This window comes from Triticum urartu, chromosome 2 (genome assembly GCF_003073215.2).
Source record: "Triticum urartu cultivar G1812 chromosome 2, Tu2.1, whole genome shotgun sequence".
NCBI classification, from domain to species: domain Eukaryota; kingdom Viridiplantae; phylum Streptophyta; class Magnoliopsida; order Poales; family Poaceae; genus Triticum; species Triticum urartu.
This window is the reverse complement of record NC_053023.1, coordinates 203,466,525-203,477,523: the sequence shown is the minus strand read 5'-3', so window position 1 is coordinate 203,477,523 and position 10,999 is coordinate 203,466,525. Positions and strand designations below refer to the sequence as shown.

At 46.2% G+C, this 10,999-nt stretch overlaps 2 protein-coding genes across 3 annotated transcripts; one reads left to right on the top strand and one right to left on the bottom strand.

Annotated features, from left to right (window-relative positions):
• Positions 1 to 167: 167 nt before the first annotated feature.
• On the top strand, positions 168 to 1,287 carry LOC125536765 (oxygen-evolving enhancer protein 3, chloroplastic-like). Its single transcript, XM_048700021.1, has 3 exons — positions 168 to 489; positions 609 to 907; positions 1,057 to 1,287. The coding sequence occupies exons 1-3, from the start codon at positions 243 to 245 to the stop codon at positions 1,153 to 1,155; spliced, it is 645 nt and encodes a 214-aa protein (XP_048555978.1). The 5' UTR covers positions 168 to 242; the 3' UTR covers positions 1,156 to 1,287.
• A 416-nt stretch (positions 1,288 to 1,703) lies between these two features.
• On the bottom strand, positions 1,704 to 7,320 carry LOC125536764 (54S ribosomal protein L24, mitochondrial-like). Of its 2 annotated transcripts, XM_048700019.1 has the most exons (3): positions 6,989 to 7,319; positions 2,724 to 3,188; positions 1,704 to 2,057 (listed from the first exon to the last, which is right to left on the bottom strand). In XM_048700019.1, the coding sequence occupies exons 1-2, from the start codon at positions 7,186 to 7,188 to the stop codon at positions 2,750 to 2,752; spliced, it is 639 nt and encodes a 212-aa protein (XP_048555976.1). In that variant the 5' UTR covers positions 7,189 to 7,319; the 3' UTR covers positions 1,704 to 2,057; positions 2,724 to 2,749. The 2 variants fall into 2 exon arrangements, with proteins under 2 accessions (XP_048555976.1, XP_048555977.1); XM_048700020.1 differs by lacking the exon at positions 1,704 to 2,057 and having other exon boundaries at positions 2,470 to 3,188; positions 6,989 to 7,320.
• Between the last annotated feature and the right edge of the window lie 3,679 nt (positions 7,321 to 10,999).

The window sequence follows — 10,999 nt, the reverse complement described above, 5'->3', positions numbered from 1 at the left end:
TGGCCAGGGCGCAATCCAAATGGAGGTCAGGCGACGCAGCATGCCACAAGCCGGTGCCACACGGCGCGCGCGCATTGGCCGCGAACTTATCCAGTCAGATAAGGTTTCGCGCCGCATAGGACAGCAACACGCTACACGTCCTCCTCATATATTTTTGGCAGTCGATCGAGAGATCGCTAGCTTCTCAAGAGGGATAAGAGAGAAACACAGAGCAAGAAGAGAAGAGAGAAGCAAAGCTTGAGATGGCGCAAACCATGGCGTCCATGACCGGCCTGTCGCAGGGCGTGCGTCTCCCAGGCCCGGCCGGCAGGCGCGCCAGCAGGTTCACCGTGAGGGCGTCGTCGGCGGAGGCCGAGGCCGCCGGTCGCCGCGCGGTCCTTGGCCTCATGGCCAGCGGAGTCGTCGGGAGCGCGTTCGCTCAGGTGGTGCACGCCGGCACCGTCGCGGCCATCAAGGTTGGCCCCCCGCCGCCGCTCTCCGGTGGACTCCGTGAGTGCCTCCAGCCGCTCGTACATCATCTATACTCGCTTTACACAATAATAATATAGTATAGCAAGGAGTAGAATTTTACGCCTGATCTGATGGATGATTTGGGTGTGTGTGTTCAGCCGGAACGGACAACTCGGACGAGGCAAGGGACTTCGACCTGCCCCTGAAGAACCGGTTCTACCTGCAGCCGCTGCCACCGGCGGAGGCGGCGGTGCGGGCCAAGGAGTCGGCCCAGGACATCCTCAACCTCAAGCCGCTCATCGACAAGAAGCAATGGCCGTACGTCATGAACGACCTCCGCCTCAGGGCCTCCTACCTGCGCTACGACCTCAAGACCGTCATCTCCTCCAAGACCACCAAGGAGGAGAAGAAGGACCTCAAGGACCTCACCGGCAAGCTCTTCGCCACCCTCGACGGGGTAAGAAACCTACCATCTCGCAATTTCAGCTATTACCTTATGTCTCTTCAGAAACATGGCCATCTTAATTCTTACTGCATCAAACCTGAACATTTTCTCAAGAAGAATTGCAGGACTAACAGGTGTGAGCTTCTCCATTTTGTTTGCAGCTTGACCATGCAGCCAAGATCAAGAGCCCCACCGAGGCCGAGAAGTACTACGGCGAGACCAAGACTGTTCTCAGCGATGTCCTCGCCAAGCTAGGCTAGATGGATCCGCATAATGGCCGTGTTGCTTTCAGGCCTTTTATGTTTGTTCATATTTGGAAGCCGGCAATGTAACTTCCCTGTTGATAATATGTCAACAAGCACTTAAGTATGATTCTATCTTGAGATCAGTCATATGAAGAGTAAACATTAAGACAAACTGCGCACAAATCCGATGTAACAACGAATAGTAACTTGCAGTTAGAGCTCAACAGCCACGAGTACACAGTTTAGTCCAACCAAATAATTCATCCAAATCTTCTTTTGCTTTTTTAGTTATTAATATTAATTCCCAGTCAGTAAACACCGTGCCAAATTTTTTTTTAGAGGGGTTTCCCCACGATTTTCATTAAGAAAACCATATAGAAGTTCATACAAGCATCAGCCTAGTCATCCGGGACATATCCCAAACTGCTTGATCAACGGGAACAGCAAAGACCAGCTAAACATACCGCCAGGCTTAAATCTAGAACCACAGCTACCAACATCTCCAAAAGAGGGCTACAAGTTCCAAACCAATGACAACAATGACGTGCCAAGTATTTGAGATGTAACAGAAATCAGCTACCGAATGCTACAACTCCAGCTGATAAGTGTTTATCCTGTCACGAATATATTATTTCGACATTTCAGTTGAATGGGCTAGAAAGACTTGAGAAGAGAACACCTCAATCCTGACACTTAAGAATTCAGTGCTTGTACAAAACTTCCACGAAATTAACAAGTCATTGCAACACCGAGATGTGCTCCGGGTAGATGGTAGCCTTGACAGTTAGGCCTAAGATACACTGCAGTGTTCTGAGAAAAAGGGGTCATTGACTTGCAAGATATTCTCCCCTGTTTATATGAAATGAAAACCTTCCATTGTTTTGTCAAGGACATCAATGTTTCTCTTCCTTTTTTATCTGCAAGAAAAGGAGTATCTCAGTTCTAACATAACTTTGGGCTAGAAAATGGCCCATCTGAAATTGATTTTTTAAGTTGTAGTCGTATGTGAATAAGTGCAACATGTAGTACTCCCTATGTTCACTTTTGTAAGTCGTTTCAGACAACTCAAAATGAGCTGTTTTGCACATTGTCTGAAATGTCTTCAAGGTCTTATAAAAGTGAACAGAGGGAGTATTTCTTATGATGGTCTTATGGAGAATCAGATAATTAGACCCAGGTACCCAATACAAAAAAATGCATGAAGGAAATGACATTTAACAATTCGTTGTAACACCTATACAGACAATTTTTTGCCCTTATGTGACTTGAAATCACAAGAGAAAGATGACATCAAGACAATGCATATCCTAAAAGTACTTCAGTCTGCCATGACAAGGAGAGGGTTCAAATGGACCAATAATGAGTCAAATATAAATAAATTAAATAAAACAACTGTGCATCCCTTTTCTAGTAACATATTTCAAACTTTCAGGTATAACAGAGTGGAACTGTGCAAGTCATTTATCACCGATATGCCAACAAAGTCTTCAATATCTAACAGTTAGCATATTTGGCGGATAAAGTAAAGTTCAACAAAGGGATGATGATTATTCCTGAAACAAAAGCTACAGAACCACATTTACCATTAACAATGGCACGCAGGTCCAAGCTAAGACTTCTCTGCGACATCAGACGCCTCTTCATTTGTATCCACGACTTCAGTTGTTTCGTCATCATCAGCTTTAGTTGCTTCTAGCTGACTCTGCTTTGCCACACCCAAAGCCCTTCTTGATTCGCTGCGGAACTCTCTCTTGGCCGATCGAATCTCCTCGAAACCCTGCTCTATCTTAGCCTCTTTCTCAGGAGGGAAGAAGCCAACTTCCATCCCAGCTAGCTCTGAATACATCTTCTCAATCTTTGCCTTCCAGGCTATTCCCATCTCAGTATCCATTTTGTTGTAAGGTGTCTTCAGGAGGTATTCATCGATCCCACCAGCTTTGTCAATGCACCGCAGTGCATGAGTGGTTACTTTGACTCTAATGTGTCGGTCATGAATATAACTGAAAAGACGTTTCTCCTGAACGTTTGGCTTCCAGTTTCGCCTTGACCTGAACAAAGAAAATGCTCCGTAAGCAAAAGGTGGTCAATATACAAAGATCGGAAGGAGGTAGGGAGATTCTTAAGAAAGGCTTGAGCCACATGGTAAAATAATTAGCAGGCAGTGTTTAAAATTTGCAAGCTGCCAGGATATTTCTGGGTTGTCTAGCACGTAATTAGACATCCAAAATAAATGGTAACACTATCACTTTTGTTAAAGATATCCAAGAATGCAGCTCCTAGTAGGCTAGTACTACTGTGATGCAGGGATGAAAACGGCGCAGAAACGGACGGAACTGGGTGCTATCATATTTGTTTTCATATTTTTTTTTGTAGAAGCGGAAACGAATACAGAAACCCCGAAAACGAATACGGAAACAGACACTGAGCGAATACAGAGCGGACACGGAAACAAAACAGTTTGCTGACCAGAACTTAAAACACCCTTGAATAATAGAGAAATATAGACGAAAAACAAACAAATTATGGAATTGTTAACATGTCTACAAAATAATATGGTTGTGTTAGCAACATAGGATAGTATTGTAGTAGTACATGACAATTCCGTATATGGTCAAGTTGAGTACGTGTTTGGCCCCCAAATGATCCATTCTGCTCATTCTACTCATTGTGTCATTGTGTGTTGTTTGGTAGTTGGGCTACAAAGCAGCCATAGGCCCATAGTAGAAACAGAAATTCCATATTGACGGAAACGGAAAGTTCCATTTCCACTTCTGTCCCACCAGAAAAACACCAATCCGTTTTTGTTTCCGTTTCCGCATAAAAAATTCCATTTCCATTTCCGTTTTGCAAATTTCCATTTCCGTTTTCATATTTCCTCTCCGTTTCCATTTTTCCTCTGGAAAAGCGGAAACTTTCCACTCCATTTTCATCCCTACTGTGATGCTACAGACAAGATGAAAAGCTGCAAACCAAAAGGTTACAAGGATGATCAGTCATCATTAGCAGCTTTGCACTGGCCAGAGGTCACGGAGTTCCTGAATTAATGTGGTTCGGTGCTTTAGTTCATCAACCAACTAAGAGTTAGTCCACATGACAACTGAATCAAGTAACACCATCAAGAAAAGTATCTGCTCACAGGAATCAGAGTCTGCGGAACATCTCTCAATCAGCTGCTCGTGGACAACAGACCTTTGGGGCCTTATCCTCTGCTGGGCAGGTCGCACTTCCGCCACCCCACCTGAGACGGTGGCTGACCATGTACAAGCACCCCCAAGCTAGAAGAGAGGATTTCAACTTCATGGTCATCCTGAATGTTTGGTCCATCTGGTGTGAACAGAACAGCAGGGTGTTCCAAGGGGTGAGCAAGGACATCCTGACAGTGCCCAATGGAATCAAGAAGGCCGAGTGGTGGCGATGGGCTTTTAAACTACCGGCTGCATGACTGCCATGAGTAGCTAGGGTGTTTATGTTATGTGTGTTGTCTGTCTATGACTTGGCGTTTGTTGCCCAACTAGTGTAACTATTTTGCTTCTCCTCTCAATGATAAGATGTGCAAACACTTGTTTGCAAGTTTTTCAACAAAATAAGTACCTGCTAGGAACAATTGGATTTATGTATCAAGAATAAGACGAGTGACTGGAATCGTTCTCCTACTCTTCTCCTTCCAAAAAACAGGTGTGCGAAGTTAATAACATTGGATCATGAAGGACCAAATGAATCGTGAGGCCACACTAACAGCTTAAAACGGTGTTGGGCCTGGTGGCAAGGTCGGGAAGGAGATAAATGAGGTTTTGCAAGATTATACGATTTCTGTTTCACACATTTTAAATATGACTGAACTTTGATTGAATTTGTCATTATCGCTACAGAACCAAATAGTGTGGCATAACGTAGCTGAAGCAAGTAAACAGCTTGCTAACTTCCCTGACCAGCTTTCTGAGAAATAACACTGATGAGTACGAAGGGGCTTCCTTTCTCTGTTTTCATGACCTAATAGTGTTCGGCATGGGGCATACGCCGCCTGCAGGTTTCCCTCGCTCTTGCCTGTGAGTGATGAGAGCTTCTATGACTGGTGGGACTCTAGGCTGCATCTCCAACTTCTCTGTGTAAAGGTGTGGCCTCGCTAGGCGTCCTTGTCAAATGGCATCTGCGGAAGCACAGGAACGCCTGTAATTTCGAAAACACGCGCCCCTCCTCTACTCTTCTTATCCAAACTATTCTGGAGGAGGCCAGAACCTGCGCTTTGGCTGGCGCCAAGGGATTGGCGGCTATCAACCCGTACGATCCACCATATTTGTTGCTTGGGGCTGAGCATACTCTCTATCCTTGATGCTCTTCGAGGAAAAAAAAGGCAGACAATTATATAACTCTAGTGTTACCATAATGCGTGCTGTTACATCATAAAAGCCTGCCTAATCTTCTAGACTCTTGACATTCCAATCATCAAAGAATTGCATGCATCTTGTTCTGATCAAGACTATCAAAGCCGGTACAAAATGGAGTGAATCCCAACAAGACCTGATTTGATCCTCAGCTCATCCAATTCTCAAGTCGGTGCTGATTAAGAAACTACATCAATTACAGAGCTGAACAATCTAATATATGATCAGGGACAGATCCAAGGGGGGGCGAGACCCCCCTGACGTATTTTCCCACCCTTGGTAGCGATTACGTATCTAGCTAATCTAGCATCTCTCACGCCTACCCCCCGCCCCCTGTAACACTAATGCAACATAAAGGGTACTTGCCAGGCCACCGGCTATCCTATCTATATCAGATTCCAAATCAGATAGCAGGCCGAAAGGCCCAAGAAAACCCAAGCCGAAGCTCACCATCAGAAGAAAAAAGGCCATGGACATGGAAACCTAGCACAAGTCTCCTACCCCTAAACAAAGGCAGAAGTCACGCAATTAGCATCACAGTGAGATCGTTTGTTTATGTGCTGCTGGGATTCAACGCGACGACGTGCCTCCTCCTATCAACGAGGGCAGTTTCGATCCGGCCGATTCTGAGATCGCGGACCAGAAGGAGAAAGGGCCAGCCGGCCACACGGTCAACATGAGCGACAATGAGGCATAGAAGAATGTGAGTTTACTCAGGGCTGAATTTACTCCAAACATTAGATTAATTTGTGCCTTGAGAAATATACAAGTAGAACTGTAGAAACTACAGGCATCAAAACAATAATTGGGAAATTTCCGATTGTCCATTTGTGCTTGTGTGGACATGAAGATATAGATAGCTGGATCAATTCATAAAAAATTCAAACCAATTGGTCCAAAGCTCTCAGCCATGTGAATGAAATGCTAATGCAAATGTAACTTGTGTGCAAGCTATCCAAGAGAACAGTCCTATCAAAAATGTAATATTACTCCTTATTACTGAACAATTAGTACTACCTCTGTAAACTAATATAGATCACTACTTAATGATCTAAAACGTCTTATATTAGTTTACAGAGGGAGTAGGATTTAACTATCTACACCTTATGATTATTAGGGAATACAAGCGGTGGCCTCACTACACCTCTCCCTTTCGTCTCATAACCCCCTCAGCAGCATTTCCTCCATTCTTCATAGTGATTTGTGGCAACATGAACTAACAAAAGCAGCATTTCGCAACTCAAATTCCCAAACAAGATAGGCAACACTCGTCACGTCACCCCCCCCCCCCCCCCCCCCCCCCCCCACACACACACACACACTCAAATAGAAATGATCTCAAGAAACGTCAAACGCATCATTTTTCCCATTCCAACGACTGAACATATGCATTACGGTTCGGAATGTATGCGCGCATGGATCAGAAGAGATTGCACGAGGGAAGAGGCGGGTGAGAATTTGCATACTTGTTGCCGCCGTCCTCGGAGACCTTGTTGCCGAACTGGATGTGGCGGCCGGCGAAGATGCCGCGCTTGGCCCGGCCCATGACGACCTTGCTATTCGGGAGTATGTTCTTCACTGTGTCCATCACCTCCGCCGGCAGCTTCCCCTCCCCGCCCACGCGGCGCACCACCTTCTTGTAAATCTCCCGCGCCCGGAACGACATCTTACTCTTGCTGCTTCTGATGCTTCGACGGCGGCGGCGGCGGCGGCGGTGGAGGAGGAGGCCGGTTGCCTGCGAGGTTTTCCCGTGCGTGGTGGGGACGACTCTGGTGCGGGTGTGGTTTGGCTCCGTGAGATCTTGCGGCATGTGAGGCGCAGTATTTTGGGCCAGACCACACGGCCCATTGTCTGAACGAGTCCACAAGGCGAGGCCCATACACAAGATGCCTTGTTCGTAGTTCCCAAAAACAAAAACAAAAAAATCCTCTGGAGCTGGAACCGGGGTAACGAGCTGCAAGCAAGGGCTGGAGACCCCGTCGTGGACTAAAGCTACGTGGAGCTGCACACTGCGGGAGGAGCACACTAGAGTATCAGCAGAAGAACCCTCGTGAGGCGGACGCCATCCATGTGGTTTTCGCTGGATGATGAAAATTTGGAGCCGGGGGAGGCCCCTGATTTTCAAAAAGAAAAAAAAATCCTCAAATTAGTGAGGCTAGATCCGGACGCGTCTAGCCGGCGCCCAGCCGTCTAGTATGGTTAGTGAGCGGTCGGTTATTTGAAGAAACTTTTTGTCCCTTTTTCTAATTAAAAAAATCTTTTTCATCTAAGTCATTTTCCCGTGACGTATTAAATAGGGTGTGTCTAGAACACATCTAGATGTGCTCTAGTTATTGCACATCTAAGTGAGTGAATCAAGCACAAAGAGGAAAAGAAAAAAGAAAAAAAATACCCACACGAATCTCAACGTAAAATCAATGATATATGACTTAGATGTGCAATACTTATGGCACATCTAGATGTGCTTTAGCAAAACTGTATTAAATAGCAGCATAGCCATATCTTTCGGTGCATGCACTTTATTCTTTTGTGCATTTAATTTTTTGTTTCAAAATTTTAAAAAGGCATAACTTTCAATTTGCGCGTCGGAATTGCAATCTGTTTTCACCATTGGAATCTTCACGACGTGCTCTTCAAAACTAGATCACGCATGTGATGTTTCGACGAACTTTTGTGTGTGCAATTTATTTTCCGTTTCGTGCAACTGTCTAGTAGTCTATGTGCAACTACCTAGCGGTGGATGTGCAACTCCCCCTACTTGTGAGCGTGCATTTTTCACTGATGCAAACAGGTATGAACACATTTGTTTTGGTTTTCATTTTTTTTAAAAAGTCATAAATTTTGAAACGAACATCAAAATTAAGATTCGCTTTCACCGTACGCATCCTCGTGACGTGCTCTTCAAAACTAGATCTTGTATGGATATGTTTCGACGAACTTTTTGTGTGCAATTTAGTCCCTGTTAGGTGCAAGTGCCTAGTAGTTGATGTGCAACTAACTGACACTCGATGTGCAACTTTCCCTCTGCCCCGTGGACATGCAGTTTTCACTAATGCCACATCCACCCTAAAATATCCTCTACCATTGAGATGTGCAACTTCGTCTACTGCCCCGTCCAACTAGCTAGTAGTTGATGTGCAACTTTTCCCCTACCTGTAAATGTGTAGTTTTCACTATTGTTGCCTTGGCCAACAACCTAGTACTGGATGTGCAACTTTGGATGCTACCACGACCAACTGCCTAACAGTCGTCTTGCAATTTTCTCTCGTACCTCACGGAAGTGTAGTTTTCACTGCAAGCACCTAGTCCCAATCACCCCTTGTTAGTGAGATGTCCAACTTTATGGCCTGCATATAGGCAACTTTTCTTTTCTCTTATGGATGTGTAGTTTTTTACCATCCAACAAATCCCTGCTAGTGAGATGTGCAACTTCGCCTATTGTCCCGGCCAACTGTCTTGCAGACTATGTGCAACTTAGTCTGTTCCACTGCCAACTAAAACTACACATTCACAAGTAGGAAGGGAAAAAGGTTGCACATTGACTACTAGGTAGTTGGCTGCAACAACAGACTAACTTGCACATATCGTTGGTAGGCTAGGGTGGGGCAGGATGTGCAGATAGTGAAATAGTACACATCCATGAGTAGGAAGGAGAGTTGCACATCGACTACTAGGTAGTTGGATGGGACAATAAACTAGTTGCATGACTCAAAAAGTTGGTTGCCATGGTTGCTAGGTTGCAACCACATAGGAAAATGGATCATGCAACTCTAAAAATTGGTTTTATAAGAAATTGCACCATGCAATACTAAAGATGCACCGTGTAGTAACAGAGTTACACCATATAGCAATAAAGTCGGTATAAAAAATCGTCGAAACATACTCATGCGGGATCTCTTTTAAAAGATCTCATCACGGAGATTCCAATGGTGAAAACGGATCTAAATTCGGATGCACGGTTTGAAATATATGACTTTTTAAACATTCAGAAACCCAAAATAAATGCATGTAAATCTGTTTTCTCTAAGTCAAAGTGACTAGTACAAACGCATTTAATGCTACACCATGCATGCGCTATCAGACAAATCTTTTTCCATGCATGCCTGTGACTGTGAGGGCGTCCGCTCGTTTTAGCCAACAAGCGCGCGCATGATTAGGTAATTGCGATTTATCAAAGGCGAGTGCTACAAACCAGCCGACTGATTTCTCCAGGAAATCAATCGGGTAGCGAACTGTCGGATCCGTCCCTCGTTCCTGTTGGATGGGTCAACGCAGTGCCGCTTCGATCTGCTCTCAACGCATCGATCTGGCCTCTGCCTCGTTCTCCTCTGACCTCTGGACACTTGCAGCAGCAAACGCAACGTGTCCGTCGTCGTCGTATGTATCGCCGTCTAACTCGCAGTTGCCACTCCACCACGCAGAAAAAAACTTGGGCATTGAAGTGAAGCTTCACCGCCAGCGAGATCCGTTGGTCGCAGGCTCGCAACACCCCATGCATTACATTGCAGCTCCACCACCGGCAGCTCTGTCGTCGGCGAGATGCATGGTCACAGCACTTGCAGCACCGACGGCGAGCTGGGTTGTAGCACCGACGCCTCCGGCCTCCTCTTCCTTGTGTGATGCGATGCAGCACTGTTGCGAACTGCTGATGGCGAGCTGCGTTGCAGCGCGCCTTCGACCTCCTCTCCCTTGGGTGATGTGTTGTAGCACCACCGCGAGCTGCCGGCAGTGAGCCGCGTTGCACCACTGGCAGGGTGCAGCCCTAACTCCGGCCTCCCTCTTCCTGCTGCATGGATAAGGAAAGAGTGATGGGTGGTTTGCATGTGGTAAGGAAAGAGTGAAAGGATGTGTGGCGCGTGTAGGGAGCAGTTTACACGAGTTGAAAATCAGTCGGTTGATTACGATCGTTTTCCTATCGCACGCGAACCACCCATCCCTATCCTTTCACAACGCAATCCCCTTTCTTCTCCGTGGCTTTCTCTCGTACGGTTGCTCGCCATGGCCTTGATTTTTTTCCTCTGCTGCCATTGCTGCTGTGATGGATAACCATCAGTGTTAGGAGAGGAGACATCGACCACCATGCCATCGCTGCTGCAATTCGAGAGGAACGACGGCTGCCACCGCACGCGTCGGTGCTGCAACGCAGCAGGAAGAGGCAGGCCAGAGTTGGGGCTGCACCATGTCGGTGCTGCAACGCAACCCACTGTCGGTAGCTCGCACTGGTGCTGCAATGCAGCACCCAAGGGGGAGGAGGTCGAAGGCGCGCTACAACGCAGCTCGCCGCCAGCAGTTCGCAATGGTGCTGCAATGCATTGATGTCTACTACGCAACCTTCTTCTTGTAGACGTTGTTGGGCCTCCAAGTGCAGAGGTTTGTAGGACAATAGCAAATTTCCCTCAAGTGGATGACCTAAGGTTTATCAATCCGTGGGAGGCATAGGTTGAAGATGGTCTCTCTCAAACAACCCTGCAACCAAA

Bases quoted from the DNA above. Each gene is read 5' to 3' on its own strand.
- LOC125536765 (XM_048700021.1), top strand. From the start codon at position 243: ATGGCGCAAACCATGGCGTCCATGACCGGCCTGTCGCAGGGCGTGCGT. The intron at 490-608 runs GTGAGTGCCTCC...GTGTGTGTTCAG, and splicing joins GCCGCTCTCCGGTGGACTCC to CCGGAACGGACAACTCGGAC. The intron at 908-1,056 runs GTAAGAAACCTA...TTTTGTTTGCAG, and splicing joins TCTTCGCCACCCTCGACGGG to CTTGACCATGCAGCCAAGAT.
- LOC125536764 (XM_048700020.1), bottom strand. From the start codon at position 7,188: ATGTCGTTCCGGGCGCGGGAGATTTACAAGAAGGTGGTGCGCCGCGTG. The intron at 3,189-6,988 runs GTATGCAAATTC...TTCTTTGTTCAG, and splicing joins TCCGAGGACGGCGGCAACAA to GTCAAGGCGAAACTGGAAGC.